Genomic DNA, 16,962 nt, shown 5'->3' with positions numbered 1-16,962 from the left:
CTAGGAGACAGAAAAAAGGGATGGTGAGGCTGCTGGTGGCCACACAAGGCCTCGCTGCCACGTAACACGCGCCTTCCCAGGGTACCGACACCAAAAACTTGCAACGCCCTTCTCTAAGAAGCCAGTTTGCCTTGGCTACAGAACAGCTGCAACAAGCTGGGGTGGTGGAAGAGTTCACATGCTCCAATTCAAAGGACTGGAGCAAAAGGCATTTGGAAGAATGTAAAATATTGTCAAGATGCTCTTAATTTTGTTCTCCCCGGCCACACACCCACTTCTATGCCTGCTGTGCATGGAAGGACCCAGGCTGCAAAACTTGGACTCCTCCAAAACATGGTGGGAGGAAGGTTGGTCAAACCCAGGACTTTCAGCAGAATACCGTTTCTGGTAACCTGTTCAGCTCTTAGTTTTTGAGAGCGACCCATCTGACCTTAACCAGCATACTTATGGTAATGACTACCCCTCTTAATAACCAGAGCAGACATTACAGAACAAAACAAAAATATAAACTTTATGTGGATAATCAATTCATAATAATACGATTTGCAAAAACTGAACGAGTTTTTCCTTTATGATTTTAAATGAAGAAACATTCATAATTTTATGCTGTTTTTACAGCTCTGGACTTGGTTTCATGGACAGAGATGAAAGGCTCTGCAGTCTCCTATTCCCACAGGATGTCTGACATCAGGAACATGAAACTTTACAATACACTGGACCACAGAAGGGATGATTTTAAAAAATATGAATACATTTCTAGTAGATCCAGTGGAAAATAGCCTATAAATACAAAAGAATCCAGACTTTACTAAAAAATGAACCACAATCTGTTTAAACAAAAAGAAACAAGGAAAAGAATAATCGAGAAAAAACAGCCACCAAGGAGAAACCAAGATGAAAGAAAGTTCATCGCTGTGAAACCCCTCCGGGAAAGCACCGCCTTTTGACAGGTTGTCAGTCTAGAAGCTACTCTGACTTCTGTCTTATTTTTTATTTAAAAAATCGATTTCAGAACATGAATAGTGACAAGGCAAGCAGTGCATTTCAAGGGAATTAATACACTCCATGTGTGGCTAAACCTACTTGGTGTTTCACCTTGTGCCTCCTGTTTCTCTAAGAATTTAAGAATCCCATAACCACACCGCCTATGCCATTTAACTTAGGTCCTTCCTTCTTCTTCCTTCTCTGCTAAGGAGCTTCCATGGCCTCACAAGCACAACTGAACAGTTTATGAAAAAGCATCTTAGGGTCTAGTCAACTCTTTGTATCACCCCATCAGCACTAAAAGCTTATGAACACTGTTCAGGTCCCAGTCTGCAGCCTCAAAGACCTGTGATCAAGGATGAGACTACAAAGGGAGAGTTTAGCAGAACTTTATCTGTCAGAGTGGAAGCAACACTTTTGGTTTTAACCAGGGAGAACTGCTAAGGGTCTTGCAAATGACAAGTGAAACACCGTCCCAACACAGATGGCTTGTAAGAATTTTTCATTTATCCCTGATCTTGCTACAGAAGACAGCACACAATGGAAAAAAGTGTGATGAATGCAAAACACCATCTGAATGCTGCTTTTGAAGCTAATGATATTATTGACTTGCTTGAAATGCAACAGACTATTTCAGCAGTACTTGCTGACTCTACACTTTTGAGGGATTTAGGGGGTCTGTAATTTTCCCTAGGAGAATATTATACACCTAACAGCAGACCACAGGTGCTAGCATTAATCTTCTATTACCATTGGTTGCATGCATCCTGGATTATCAGGCTGTATTCATGCCTATAATCTCCCTGCATGGATGCCAATACAGAACATGCTGCTTCTGTAACATTCAGCAAGTCAGGAGAGGAAACAGGTAAGAGCTTCATGCCTGCACAGCATTTAAAATACCTCAACTCCAGCAAGATACAGAATGATGACATGCTCATTGAATAACAGGCCACTGCCCTAGAGAGTACAGGTTCAGTGTCAGTGGAAATCCTTCTAATTCACATCCAACCCATTGCTTCTGAAATCTAATCTGGCTCCTGACTAATTTAATAGTAAGTCCCTATTGTAAAGAAGGACTGGTGATGGCAGCTAGGAAATTTGAGAGCGTTCCTATCCATGGAAGGTGTTGGCCTTGACACCAACACATCCTGTTGGCATTTGTCAGTGTAACTCAAAATATCAGAGATTTGAAGTTCCCTGTACAAGCCTTTACACAACTCCAGGAACTCATCCAACCAAGAGCACAATGCTACAGATCACTGAAAAATATACCCATAGCAAGAGCAACAAAATTTAGGATCCAAGAGCACTAGATTACAATTCAGGAAAGTTGATTTAAGCTCCTGATGCTTCTGCAGTATCATCCCCATGACCTTACTGAGTCTCTGTGTCAGTTTAACCACATGAAGTTGGATTGAAATTCCCACTTCTTACTCACTCTTCTAAGTGAGTTCCTTAGATAACGGAGCATTAGACTGATTTGTCCTGTAAGTGCTTCACTAATGCAAGATATATTCTTATGTTTGTTATTTCCAGAGCTCTACAATTGCTATGGATGCAAAGCAAAAGACTGGGACAAGTTTGCAAATGCAGCAAAATCCTTTATACCTATTTATATTCTGAAGTAGATTACTTCTTTGCCTGCTGAGGACTTTTTTCAAGTCTCTTCTACTGTGGCTGATAAATGCTATTGCTGACTTCCCATCTGGTAGATATAAAACTAGACTGTGTTGTAGCAATATCCCTTGGAAAGTGAGGTTTGGGCTGAATCCCGAAAGAAAAGCATCACTGTAACAGGACTCCCAAGAGAACGGAAGACTAACATGTCCAAATCTGTCCCTCCCTCATGGTAAAGCTTCTTTTAAGAAAAACTAGCATTACAGAACAGCTACATGGTCTGAGGGTTGGAACTGCTTCTGTATAAAGAGTCTTCAGTCTGGAAGAGCAATGGTTGAGGGAAGAGTTTAAGAGAGAGAAATAAAATCATGTGGCCTGAAGAAGATGAAGAGGAGAAAGACTACCCATTACGTACAACACCCGAGCTGCAGAGCAGTCTGACCCTGTTCCCCTAGCAGAGCTTGTAACTTGTACCTCTCTTGCCATGTCCTGCAAATGATTTAAGAGTACTTCATGCACAAAAGTAACGAAAGTTACTGTACTAAGGAAAAGAACAGGCACATGGTTTGGTTTTCAGTGCTGCTCCAAACAGATTTATGCCATCCCATTAAAGGCCTACAGACTCAGCAGAAGCACATCTGGGAGCAGGTCCAGATCACTCAGTGCTGTGAAGCTGGTGCTACCCAAAGGCATATAGCACCTTGTTTATACGTTTTTTATTTTGTATACAACTGTCAGCACCTAGTCTACATTAACGTATAGCTTGGTGTGGCTAAACACGCTGATCAATCATGACTTGTCACGCTTTCTCACAGCACGCCTGAGCAGGAGATCTCATGATAATGAGGAAGATGACACATGCCACCAGTGCTCCCGCACTCGTCTGCGTAAGTGAGAACAGCACATTTTGCTGTCAGGCCCAAGCGAACATATTTTCATAGGCATTCCTCCAACTTGTGTATAATTGCCTAGAAGTGGGAATTGGAATAGAGGCCTGTGTTTGGAGAACTCTGAGCAGTGAAAGAGGCTGCATCTGTAGCGAATTCAAGTCAATGAAATTCAGTGTAAATATGATTACTCGTTGGTTATAATTTTTAAATTTTATATTGTTTACTATAAACATTATTTTACTATTGTACATAATATTTCTGAGATATCTCATTAAACTATTCTTCCTCTGCTTCAGCAACTTCCCTGTGAAAAGCTGAGAAGGGCTAAAGCAGAAGATACCCGTTAAATGTTAGCAGTTTTCTGAAAACAAACAAGTTTAGCAAGCTGCTGTTAGAATAATTAGGAACATTACTGGCTCTGAGTGAAGGAGCAGAATGGCATTAAACCTGGTATCTTTAACTGTACCTGTTTAATATTCATTAGAACAAATTTCTTGGAGAAAAGTCTGCTGAACTAATTAAGATTCCCAATCCCAAGCACAGCTGAAAATATGTTTATTCAAATCCTTCTCACATGCCATTCCAGCATTGTTTCTTTTTATTGGTGTCTCTAGGCCAAAACCTACTTCAACTGTTCAAATGTTGAGAAGGTTCCCTCTAATATGAAAAAGGAACTAAACAGACCAACATCTTCTTTCGTTTCAGGGGGACTCAATGATTTAATCATAATAACAAAATAAATCTGTGGCAACATCTGACTTCAGGGTTATCGGTTCTCTGTCTTTCATGGCTGTGCAAGCTTCCCAGAAATACCGCACACATCATGCCTATTTTCAGAGCTCAGTGACCCAAGACCTAGAAGAAAAATCCTCTTTTTGCTCTTATGCTGGAAAAATGTACAATAAAACCAGTGCAATTCTGATACCATCCAGCAGAGGACAGTTTCAAGCAATCCCTGACGAGTGACCCAGACGTAAGATGCACAACACACACCTATATGTATATATATACGTGAGTGTGTGTCTGTGTGTGTCTGTATATGCAAGTAAAAAAGACCAGTCTTGCTTGTAGCAATGGGATTTATAAATATTCAACACAGCAGTGGACATCCCTAGATCAACGCCCACCCCAAAAGCAAGACTTGTGTTTAAAAGCACTTCTTACATCAGTGTGTGAGTATTGCTATTCCTTAGGGATGACTTAAAATTAGTCTGGAGCATTAGCATTGCTGTTAGTTAGAACCTCCCTGCTGTTGAAACTGTTCATTTCGTACAACTGCTCAGTGCTAGCAGAAGCAGACACAGTCTGCTGAAGGAAAGTAGCACCCTGCCAAAGCAAATAAAATAAATACTTTATGAGTAGGGCTCCTGGGAGATCTCGTACCTGTAATTGTGGAACCAGTTGATCACGGTGCTGGTTTTCAAGTTGAGCTGCGTAGCCAGTTCCTCAATGGTTTTTGGTGATGGGTATGGCTTTTGCTGGTAGGCTCGTTTCAGAGCTTCCTTCTCTTCTGGTGCCAGCACCACCCGGGGCTTCTTCAGCTGATGCTGCGGCTGCGGGCTGGCCCCCTGGCTGTAGTCTATGCCAGCGGATGAGGACTCACAAGACTGACTGTCACTAACGGAGCTGTGTCGCCGTTTCATGTAAGCTGAAAGAGAAGTGCATCAGATCAGCCCCAGCTGAATACAAATGCAAAATCAATGAATATATGAGCTGTGGAATAAATGCGAAGATGACAGGCTGTAAATGCATGGATGGGCTATTCGGAGAAAACAGAAGGGAAGGGGCATCATCAGAGATCAGAGCAAAGCAAACATGGGGAGGATGCAAGAGAAAAAAATTAAGAAAAAAGAAGGGAAAGAAAAGGGGGTAAATCGACTGGAAACCTGTCAGACTTTTCTGCTTTTTCAATGAATATGGGACATGAGTTCACTTAGCAGGACTGATTTTAAATTCACTCTTTCAAAGGTGGTGAACTGCCACATAAGCACCTGATTAGGACAGTTACCCTTCATTCAGACTTAAATGGTTTTGCTTGTTAAACACTTAAGGCATACACTAAGGTCTCCCTGACACTTAAGGTCTTGGAATTAAAAATAGGCCTGTGGAAGCTGACGGCAGCCACGGCTCCATCTCCAACACACGATGGCGCCCAGAGCCCGGCCATCCCTGCACCGGGCTGAACAAACCCATCAGGCGTTTGTTGCTTTTTCTTACAGATCTTCACTATAGCAGGTGACAGGTTATGAAAGAGAAACAGCCCACAACATCCTCCTCCCCTGTACAAGGCTCCTTCCAAAATGCCTGTACTTTGAAGACGTCTCTCGCTGCACTACGGCAGCTCAGGGAGGCTGATGGCAGCAGCCGGCGATACCACCGCCGACCCTCCTACCCATCAGGGACTGAATTATCCTGGCAAAATTCTGCAAGGAAAGAGTCCCAGCAAACGCTGTCACTGCCGTGATTGATTTACACTGTGCGAAGGGAGGTGGGATTTACTGCACCTGGCAGTATCACGCACAAGCATTGCTAATGAGGGGGATGAAAACAGCAAATATGGATGAATCTTGTCAATAAAATATTTAATAGCCTGTTAAATACCTTCTAGATTTTTAAGAGTTTAGGTATTCAAGAGCTGCAATTTGATAACCTTGCCTATTATGTTCCAGATTACACCAGCCTGACATCAATCAAGCAGGCACTAAATCTCCAGCAGCCAGGAGCTCTGATTGGAGCCAGGGAGCAATGTGGGGCAGGTCACACCGGCCAGCCACTGAATTCTTCAAAAAAAATAAATTTCTCTCTCTCTCACAGCTCTGCCTTTAGGCTGCGGGTGCACAAAGGAGAAAAATTCAATGCAATCAAACAACCTGCAATACTGAAAGCCTTGCCCATGCAAGCCAACTTCTTCTGGCAGAGCTCCCTACAGGTCTGGCCAGGTCCTCTGTCTCCTGTGGGTTTCAGCATCCTGTCCTCTACGTCGTGTTATGTCCAGTGGGACCCTTTTACGCAGTGTCTTACTATTGTTGAACTGAATTTTGAACATGCTCTGTAACCTTTGGGGGGTATCTGCATGGCCCTCATTTTGTTTTTCCTGAATATGACAGATTACCTGTGGATTGCCTACTGTGTAAGATCATTGATATGGAACAGAGCGCAAGTTGCTCGTGATCCATCACTCTGCCACGATACAGTCCTGCATGTGTTTGAAATCACTATAAAAAGCCAAGTTTTAGTTTCCTTTCTTAAAAATATAAACTTCATTTAAAAATCACCTATTTAAGCTGTTCAAAGCAGATGTAGAACTGTGACGTGATTACAGGTAAATGAATTATTTCAAGGTGACCTATTGGCTTCATTTTTGCAGCACTCAAGGAATTGTTACAAAATTCAACCCCAGAATTAATCGTTCCAGTGATATAAGCTCACATTTACATAAGGCCTTTAATCTCAAAGACTCTTAGGTGTTATTTCACACTTGCATCGATACGCTGGCAATACACAAGGTTCCCTTGTCTATTTTGGCAAAACAATCAAGAGGGCTGAAAGACAACACCTATCCCTTCAGCAATGTGCAGCAACTTAAAGGAGTCCCTGAAACAAAACAGAGCCTTGCGTGGAAGATGTAAAACGTGTTTAGGCTATCTCTAACTGGAGTTTCTGGAATTTGGTCAGGCGACTGAGTTAACACCAGACACCCATGCACCGGGATGCTCTGAATCTCTCCTTTCTCTGCCCTCCAAAGGATGGCATTTCTGGCAGCTCAGAGCTCCCAGCTTTAGACTCCTAAAGACAGCACATAGCTGAGATAGCTTGGGAAGAATTTCGTGCCCTGTGCCTACCTCTGCTTTTGTAACCTCACAAAAGGTGCAAGGACTTATTTGGGTCTCTTGTGTGAATGGAACAAACCACACAAATGTACATATTTCCTTAACATAAAAATAAAGTCCTGCTGTTATGTCATGACCAATTGTTTTCCTGGAGGATAATGTATTATTAGAACAAATTTCTACTGGGCCAAAGGCACAATCCTGGCATGTGGCCATGTGCTGAACTAGTACCTAAGCTCCAGGCTTTCATGTCTCTCTCTGGAAACTTTATAAAAGCTTTTCCTTTCTAATTCTTATTTTAAACATATGTGCTGCATGTAGACAACATAAGGAGATCATTCAGCACATTTTCAGTGACAGCAAGGCACAAACTGGAATCCAAGTTGCAAACACACGTGATTTTTGGAGACGTTTCATTTTTGTGTGTGATGGGTTTCCACGTCTCAGGAGAGCTATAGAAAAAAATGACCAATGTAATGTGGGCAAAGGTCTGGATGTGTGTCTGAGACCAACCTGTCAAGGCCAGCTCTCTCTGAAGTCTTGCTACCTCCTCTTTTCCCCCTGCTGTTGCCAGCCCAGCATCACTGTGTCCCTCTGGGAAGACCCCCCAGCATGTGCTCAGCTACAGATGATGCAGACACCATTGCAGAACTAGTGGCTGCCCACTGAGGTAAAGCAGAGCCCCTTCTAATACAATTTTTATCTTATGCAGTATTGAACAAGATTATTAAAAAGTGAAATAATGGGGAAATAAAGGGAATTAAATTTTCTCCTGACAGCAGGCTTCAGTACTGTTCAGTGAGGAGTGTGACGTTACCAGCAGCACACACACCGGGAGGTTATAAGGAAGAGGAATGAACTCCTCGGCAGAAAAAGTGGTGCAGAGTGTCTCAGCTTACTGAGCGGGAACCCCTGGCTTCCTCCGAAGAGGTTCATTAATGAACATTACAAATTTTCAGCATCTCTTAAAAGGGCATTCATAGCATAAACTTCAGACAGGCACAAAGGGAAAAAAAAAAAAAGAAGATATATGCAGCTCACCTGTATCATAATTATCAATCTATTCTCTTAATAAACAGAGGCAGAGAAATAATTGATAATAATGCTTTACTGGTAGCAGATACAGTTGCATTGTCCTCTACTTGCCATTAGCTTAGGGGAAAGTAGAATTCTTTATGTGGCTCTAGTGCAATTTAAAAGGTTACATCACAGGATCCTTACCTGCATGAAAGGATTTTGCTGAAAATACAGGGCTGAATTCAGTTTGGAGTGCTCTGCCATGAGGACAGCTCTTACACAGTTGAGGCACTCAGTACAGAGACTCAAATGATTTATAGCCTTATCTCTATTCAGGTGTCATCTACACAGCATATGTATTGCACAGTATTTGATAAGAATCCAGTTTAGAAAACAGTTGTGAAAGGATATTGTCAGTACTATTTTAAAATTATTTTTATTTTATTTTCCTGCATTATGGGTGATATTCTCTTTGAGGCTATAAAAATCCAGCTTGTTGACAATTTTATTTCTGCTGTATTTCTAATATGGCAAAACACCATCATGGCTCCCTTTGGTTTACAAAAGTGAGCAGGGAACCCCAGTGGCTCGTGCTCCCAGTGGCAGATCACACACAATCTGAGATAAGATCCCGCACTGCATGGTATTACATGGGTTACTATAACAAGGATTTGATTATATTCTTAAAAGCATGCAAGACCACAATTTTCCCAGAAGCTCCCTCGCTGTAATTTTTAATATAATCACAAAGTTCTTGATCAAATGTGTTAATGCTTTCAGGACATCAGTCAACAGCAGTGCTTTCAGTGCACACGATTAATGCTGTCTGTACTAATATCATTAAGGGATAGCTTGAGAGATGTATATATCATTAATTAGGTAACTGCTGATAATGGCAGTCTATGAGCCTCTCGTAAAATCACACATACACACTAAAACCTGGGCTCTGAATAACCACTGTTTTTTAGTAATCAATTTAAAATACAGAGAATAGGCTAGGATTATCAGGATATGCTCCCTCCTAAGATACCTGAAATAACTGAAATCTCTCACAGGTGCATGCTCATGACACGGCCATTTTACACAAGTGTGTCTGAATAAAATCACCTTCCCCAACCCTATAAAGGCTACAGACTGAATTATTCTCAAACATCCTTTCATAAATGCTGCATTTTTCTTGCCTCTTAGTAACCATCCATGCAGGACTGGCAAGAAGATCTCTCAGGAATCAACACACAGCTCCTTCAGCCCAACATCTGTGACCAGCTGCAGCACCATTAACTAATAACCCAAAGCCAGCTCCCAAACTCACATTTCTCATTTGGTAAGGCAAGTTATCAGTGATACACCCAGGCCTCAGTAATTAATCTACAGGAGAATATAGCAATGATTTCATGACAGCTGGTGAATATTCAGGGTTTTTGTGTGTAATTTTTTTTTTTTTTTTTGAGATGTATCTGGTTGAGCTAGCATCAAATAAAACTAAGAAAAAGCTGTTATGAAGTCTGTTTGAATAACCTTCACAATACTGGATCAATGCTGCCTCTATACTCTTTATGGAGAATTATAAAAGACACAGTCATCTTTGAAATAATGGAAAACATGAGTCAGCAGTCAGCTCCACGTTACCTTTTTTCTCCATTCGTTTCATATCCATCAGCTTCTCCACGTTGTTGGGATCGTTCAGCCACAGCTGCATGCGGACAAAGGGTTCTCGTCCCTTCAAACTCAGCTTGTGCCAGGGCTTTGGGCGAGCCAGAAGGTCTGAGACAGAGCCTTGTGTTAGCCCTAGGATTGTCTCCCCAAACAAACGCTGACCTAATATGAAATTGAAAATGGCATGAATTCATTCAGCTAAGAGACAAGGCAAACTAAAAAGACAGAACACATCTACGAGATCATTCATCAATTATTCTTACTTCAAAATTGCTTGAAAACCCAAAAGAAACATTTAGAAGAATAAAAGCTCTCCCCACCCACTAAAGGTGTAAATATTGAGCTTTAGTTTAATCCTTAGGTTCTGACTGTGGCAAAGAGGGGAGCTCAGCACCTTTAAGGATCAGGACCTTACAGTGGAAACAGTGTGCATAAAGTTAAAATTAATGAGATTAAAAATAAACCAAACTTGCAGCTAAGCAGGCAACTAGTGAGAGCAGTGAGGCTACTTAGCTCTTGTGCAGGAGGGTACTGCAACAGCTTCGTTCCAGCAGGGCAATCCAAACATTTCAAGCAATCAACGAACCAAAACCAATGCAACCCCCATTCAGCAATAGTCATTTAAGTGTCCTCAAAGACATGTGTAAATATTTTCTGCGCTGTACTATCTGTGGTGTTCTAACAGTGTTTCAGCAAGTGCAGATAATCACATCTTACAATATAACAGCTTTTCCAGTTTTTATAGCCTCTACAGTACTTCTAGTTAATAATTAATTTTACTTCTTTCACAATGCTATTGTCTGGCAGGGTGAAAACTAAAAATGCTTTTCAATGTACAGCATTTGTAAGTGCATTAATAACACTAGGTTTATATGGTTAAGATCTGAGTTATTGAGGACTGTGGAAAACGCCTCTGCTGCTCACATCCAACCATACAGCTGGTTTCCTACAAACCTTTACTTCAGTTTTTGTCCTAAGCTAAACTGCCTTGATATGCAACAGCTTTTGTTACAAGACAGAGCCTGAAGTCATCTGAATCACCACTGGTGATTTCTGATGGCAGTGCAGCTCTCATGTATTTTCAAGGTAACCCAAAGATCTTCCCATCCCGACCATGTTTAGGCCTCAGGGTCTTGTGTCTGATCCTTGGCTTCTGAATGCCCTCACCCCAGCCCAAAGCAGAATGCTTTTCCTTCATGTCCTAGCAGTGCCAGCAGTGTTAGCCAGTGGCAGCAAACAGATCCCGAGGGGTCCGTGCAGATGCAGGCTTGTCCTCCTGCAGCAGTGCAGGACATGCTTGTCCTGGTCACTTGTAAAAGCACCATCAGCTCTTCCCTACACAGCCTCATCTGCTCCTGACACAAACGGGACGTGGAAAATACCTGCTCTGTAGCCCCCTCCCGTGTGCCAGACTCCATAAATCTCCTCCTCCTCTTTAAATACCCCACAAAACTTCTGGCCTCGTGATTTTTTTGCCTGCACAGGGAGATGAGGGATGGTGGGCTCAGTTACCAGCAGACACCCGTGCAGAACACCCCATGCGGATGAGCGGGGCAGGTGCAAAGCTTTTGGAGGAAGCAGTTCAGATTATAAAAGGTGGAGAGGGGAAGCGAGGACGGGGTTAGCAAGTGAGTCCGCTAATAAGCACTGGAACTAACCCTGAAAATAGTTCTTGCAGACTGAACAGAAACCTAAAATCAGAATTTACTTAGGTTCCTAAGTAATATGTGATTTTCAACTTCCCTCACTATCAGAAAAATCCATAGAAAGAAGCCATTGAGGGCCACCTTCAGAGCCTCTGTATGGTTAACCTACTGCCTCTCCGTTTCTCTTTGTTTTAAAAGATGGGTAAGACCTTATCCATTTACCTTTAAAACTGCCAAGCTACTTTTGAGCTAGGACTGCTTCTACAAAAGTATTTTGATTTGCCTTAGTAAGTTACTTTCCTTTAGAGTTGCCCCCACTTTCTGTGCTCTGGCTGCGCCCCGGTCGCAGCGGGGTGAGCAGAGCTCGACAGCCGTGGCACAGTGCCAGGCACTGCAACCGCCTGTGTAAATGGGAGCGGGGACCTGACCCGGGTCAAAACAACCCACCACGAGTAAAATGGGCATTTTTGACTCAGAGCAGCTGGGCTGGCTTACTGCGCAGCCATACAGACAGGAATACTGGCACTAATGCACAGAGGGGGTGGAAACAAGCAGCCCAGAGCAGGTACTAGCAAGGCTGCTGAAGGAAATGACCTTCAAATTACAGCCCAGGAATTAAAAATCCAAGGAAGGAGATAACATCACGTTCTTTAGGTATTAAGGAAGAAGCTAAAGATGTTTGTATAATTTATCTTATCCTAGGATACAGCAGGGCAGGACAAAACACCTGAAAGACTCTCAAGCCAATGGAGAATGTGTTAGAAATCATTCTCGGGGTAGCAGATGTATCACACTCCATCTTCATCAGTGTTATTAATAACTTACATATTTTTAAGCACAGGCTTCCTAAAACTCCTGTTAATTCTCCCCATCTTTTTGCCTAATGTTCTTCACACCTGTTCCCGCTGATGTAGCTGCTCATGGAGGAAACTTCCTGCAAATTATGCTGCTTTCATGGTTAGTCCCAGCCCTTCCTGCAAAATCCCCCAAACTGCAATCGTTCAACAGCTCACTGCATTCGCTTCCCTCTGTATCCAGGTTATATGTTGCTCAACGGGGAATCACTGATAAGATGACGTTTGGGGGTAGGAACACTAGCAACAACTCAGCGTTAACGCTGCCAGCATTGTTTGCTAAAATGGTGACTGCTGAATGAACGCTTAAAAGCACGGGAGGAGAGACCCGCCAAACCCAAGCCTGGTTTGCCGAGCCATCTGGAATAGTTTCACACAATCGTGGTCTTTACTGGCCGATGGTATTTGAAGGGAGCCACCAGCAGTTGCCTAAGACAGGTTCACAAGGCCCTGTGGCCTAAGACAGAGAGACCTGTGCACCAAGTCAGCCTGGTGCACTAGCACACTGAGGGCGCAAAAGGAGACATTGAAACTGGTTCCACACCTAATGCAGAGTTTGGGGCACATTTCCTGGCTCTTCTGCTGCTTTTTAGGCTTGTCAGCCACACTGTAGGAAAACAAAAATCATGGGAAATAAAAAAGACTAAGTAAAAATGGCATCAAAGCAAATGTAAACAAAAATACTTTTTTTCAAACCTCTCTGGAACACCAGAGCAGGTACAGCACTCAACAGTATTTTGCTTAAAAACTAGGGGCTTGAACCTGTAAACCCTTCCCGTGACTTGTGGCTTTAGCTGTACATTAGGTCCACTGAACTAGCAACCACAGTTTGCCTATGTCAATGTGCACGAGCAATTACATCTGCTGGGTTCAGTGGAACACTCTCATGCAGGGTATGCCCAGGATCGGGGCCATTTTCTTTTTTTTTCCCCCCAGATTGTATTAAATGAGAACTTGCAACCTCCCCCACCCCAGTATTCTTCCCCCTTTAAAAAAATATATATATATCTGACAGTAACACCTGTTACCCTGTGCTAGCTGAAGAAAGGGCTTCCTTATATACTGAAATAAAGGAGTTTTTACTTATACAGTCACAACATTCAGACGGTACGGATGAAATCCTTCTCACATACATATCAGCAGTCTAAACCTAAACTTATCTTTTTGGACCCATCTCTAATGAATGGTGAGGAAACTGGCACCTCTGGAGAGTGATTTGTCTCCACCAGCTCAGACATCTACCTTGAACATCTAAATGCACGTGAGATGAATCCCATGCTCAGCACCAAATGCATGTATAGGTAACGCTGGTGCAACCTTCCTGCCTTCTACCTAGGAATTTCAAAGGATTCCTAAAAGTTTCCCAATGCCTTGTGAGGAAAGCAAGTGCTGAACAGATAAGAACTAGTGATTTAGAGGCATAGTGGCAGCATTAAGCGTGGATTTCACATACTCAGATCGGGTTATTCCCTTTGACTATTTCAAATATTGTCAGCCATATCAACATTACACTTAATTTGATACCTAAAAACTCATCTGCAGGCAAAAGCAGCCTTTGCTTTGCGTGTCTCTAAGCAATATAACTGAATGGCCCCATACGCCTACCTACGGGTTCACATAAACCTCAGCTGAGTCTGAATTTACCATCCTAGCTCTGCAGGCACACATTTTCCCTTGTGATGCATCTCCCTTTCCAATCATGCTGCACTCCTCTACTTCACCTCTGCCTGAACTGCTGAGGCCTTGAACCTACAAGCAGGGGAAATCAGCGTTTCTCAAGTGGAGACCTTACTGGCTTTGGGGTTTTGGTCATCCTGACAGCCTGCTGGACTGCATTTAGGGAGGTGGGAGCAGTATCTGGCTGGTGAGCCAGAATCACAGCTTAAGGAGAGCAAGGGTATCATCATATATTGGAAAGTAGAGTATGACAATATGAAAGCATTTTTTTTACTCTTAAAAAAAAATCTTTTTAAAAGGCGAAAGCTAAGGCCAGAGTCAAAACCAAGTATTCTTCTAAACAACTACTGAAGTATATCTTAGAAATAAAAGCATGAACACTTGCATTTTATTTCAGTCAAGAAATGAGAATAAAGCGATTTACCAAGATTGTTGTCCGTTAGCACTTCTTTGACCCTTTTTGTAATGCCATACGTATCCAGCTCAGGGGACATAGCAACCAGTTCTTGAATGCTGAGTGCCGAGTGGCCTGACAGCGGCAAAGGTGTTGTGGACTGGGATTCAGAAGCAGGCGGCTCACTAGATTCTTGGGATTTGCCATCCTTACTTGTCTCTATAGTGGGACAGGGCTGCTGTACCAATTCAGTCAGGCTTTTCACTGATTCACTGGAACTCATAGGAGATTCAGGAGCAGGACTGCAACTGGCAGAAGTCTTTGGAGTGCTTTCTGCAATTAAAAAAAGAAAAAAAGTCCCCACTTTAGCATAATTGTAATGTTTTGATTGCAGGATATTTAACTTTCCTCTCATTTATATTCTACCTACTTAAAGAAATGCCTAAGTATGCAAAACGCTACTTCTTATGACTTGGTTACTGAAAAGCCTCCTTTTAAAAGCAGAATTATTTTCTAATTTTATCTTGAGTAATCATTTCTTTCACATAAAGACAAGAATATACAAATAAAAATCAGGAATAAATGAAGTGCAATAGCTTGTAAGGTTCCAAGGAATTTCCTTGGTCAGGAAATCTTATAGTTCTGCTTTCCACAACATTTTTGTACAAGCATGCTCTTAAATCCGCCGTTATAGACTGGTTTAAGTCTCTTTCTATGACCTGTAAGAATCTCACTTAGGCACTCTGTGGTACTGTCAATGAGGGATTTTCCACAATTGATACAACTTTGTATCTTGACACTGCTATTATTTCATACTGTTTATCACATGCGTCATGTTTTTGCACTTCTCTTTGCCCAGAAATAACAAGATTAAAATACAGTTTCTAATTATGTTGCATTAATTAATGTGTTTGTGAATACAAAAAAAAGATGGCTAGTGGATCAAGAGACACCAAAATCTCTTATTTTGACACTTTGAAAGAAAGCTTTCTGAATCTGTTAATTTGCCAACAATAGGTTCTGTACAAAATGTGTTGTTTTCCCCTCCTCAGTTCACGTTTATCTCTCATGGAATGTACCAACGAGCTTATGCAGAGAATCCAGACATCTAAGGGTACAGTCTGAACATTTTTTAGGGCAACATCACATAAACGATGTGCTTTAGAAGAACAATTCCCTTAAAAAGATAAAGAGTACATTCAATTTCCCCATTTACAGTTCCATTTTCATGGGACTGCTTCCTTCTCCTTGATGTCTTACGTCTCATTAGCTGACATGGTTAATTATAGGTATCTGAGATTCATACATCAGCAGATTCACCTCCAGATCTCTGGAGGAAGCTTACAACGTTCACCATCGTGCAAGGATGAGGCCAGTCTACATGAAAGTCCCGGTCTCTGCACAGAGAAAACACAGAACTGTGTTTTCCTGAGATCTGCAGCACCGCTGGGGCAGCGGCTCGCTCTGCAGCCATCCCTACCGAGGTAACGGCTAACCCCAAATTTCCCCTTTTTCCCCCATCCAGAATACAGGCAAGTCCTCACAGAGCACGCAGCACGGATGGCATATGCTTGGCACTACAGGAAAACACCGCGTAACTAAAAGTAGGGCTCCCATGGAGCAGGGTTCACGGTGTAATCGTGGTGTTCAAGGCAACAGAAGCTCTCCCGATCCTGCAGTTTAAGAGAGGTTCCCTGACACCGAGCTGCTCTCAAAGCAAGCAATCGGACTTATTTCTTAGTGCTTTACGAAAGATGCAAAATAGGCAGACATAAAAGGAAAGCAAGGTGCATATAAATCTTTAAGGCGAGAAGGATTCTATAAATCCTATTTCTTTTCTCTGTTCACCCCAGGTCACCATACAACTGAATATAAAACCCAGCAAATGTTATTTTTGTATCAGGAGCAGCGGAGGAATTGTACTGTAAATTTGCCCTGATTCACCCATGCGAGGGACCAATTTGGCAGATCATCCATCTTGTTCACTGTACACTGTCAGGGATGGCATGAATTCCCTACATGATAAACAGATTTCTTCTCAGGTCTGTGTCCTTTAACCCACAGCAAGGTCAAAATTATGGCTGCCTGGCTAATAAACTGCACGGCACTCGTTCAAGTTCCCTCTAATTTTGTCCCTTGTGCCAGCTTACACAAATCTTACCGAGTAACTAGAGCAGCTGCAAATTTCCTACACAATTCCTCATCCGAGCCCCGTAAACCACATGCACACACACAGAGAGCACAAAAAATCCCAAACCAAACCAAAACAACCCCCCCCCCCCCCAGTGCAGGACTCAACAAAAGCCTTTACTGATGCTTCCTCCTCCCTCTCCCGTCCCTGCCCAGCCTAATTATGTAAACAATGGAGGTAATCTGTATTATAATCTATCACCG

General features: G+C 42.4%; 1 protein-coding gene across 1 annotated transcript in view; it reads right to left on the bottom strand.

The window, feature by feature from the left end:
* Window positions 1–16,962, bottom strand: part of CUX1 (cut like homeobox 1) — a 202,266-nt gene that overhangs the window by 11,744 nt on the left and 173,560 nt on the right. The window contains exons 21-23 of the mRNA XM_035343423.1: window positions 14,599–14,901; window positions 9,971–10,159; window positions 4,878–5,142 (exon numbers count right to left, since the gene is read on the bottom strand). Of these exons, the coding sequence (XP_035199314.1) occupies window positions 4,878–5,142; window positions 9,971–10,159; window positions 14,599–14,901 (757 nt within the window). The remainder of the gene's footprint in view (window positions 1–4,877; window positions 5,143–9,970; window positions 10,160–14,598; window positions 14,902–16,962) is intronic.

This window comes from Oxyura jamaicensis, chromosome 19 (assembly GCF_011077185.1).
Source record: "Oxyura jamaicensis isolate SHBP4307 breed ruddy duck chromosome 19, BPBGC_Ojam_1.0, whole genome shotgun sequence".
NCBI lineage: Eukaryota > Metazoa > Chordata > Aves > Anseriformes > Anatidae > Oxyura > Oxyura jamaicensis.
This window is presented reverse-complemented; position numbering and strand designations above follow the sequence as displayed.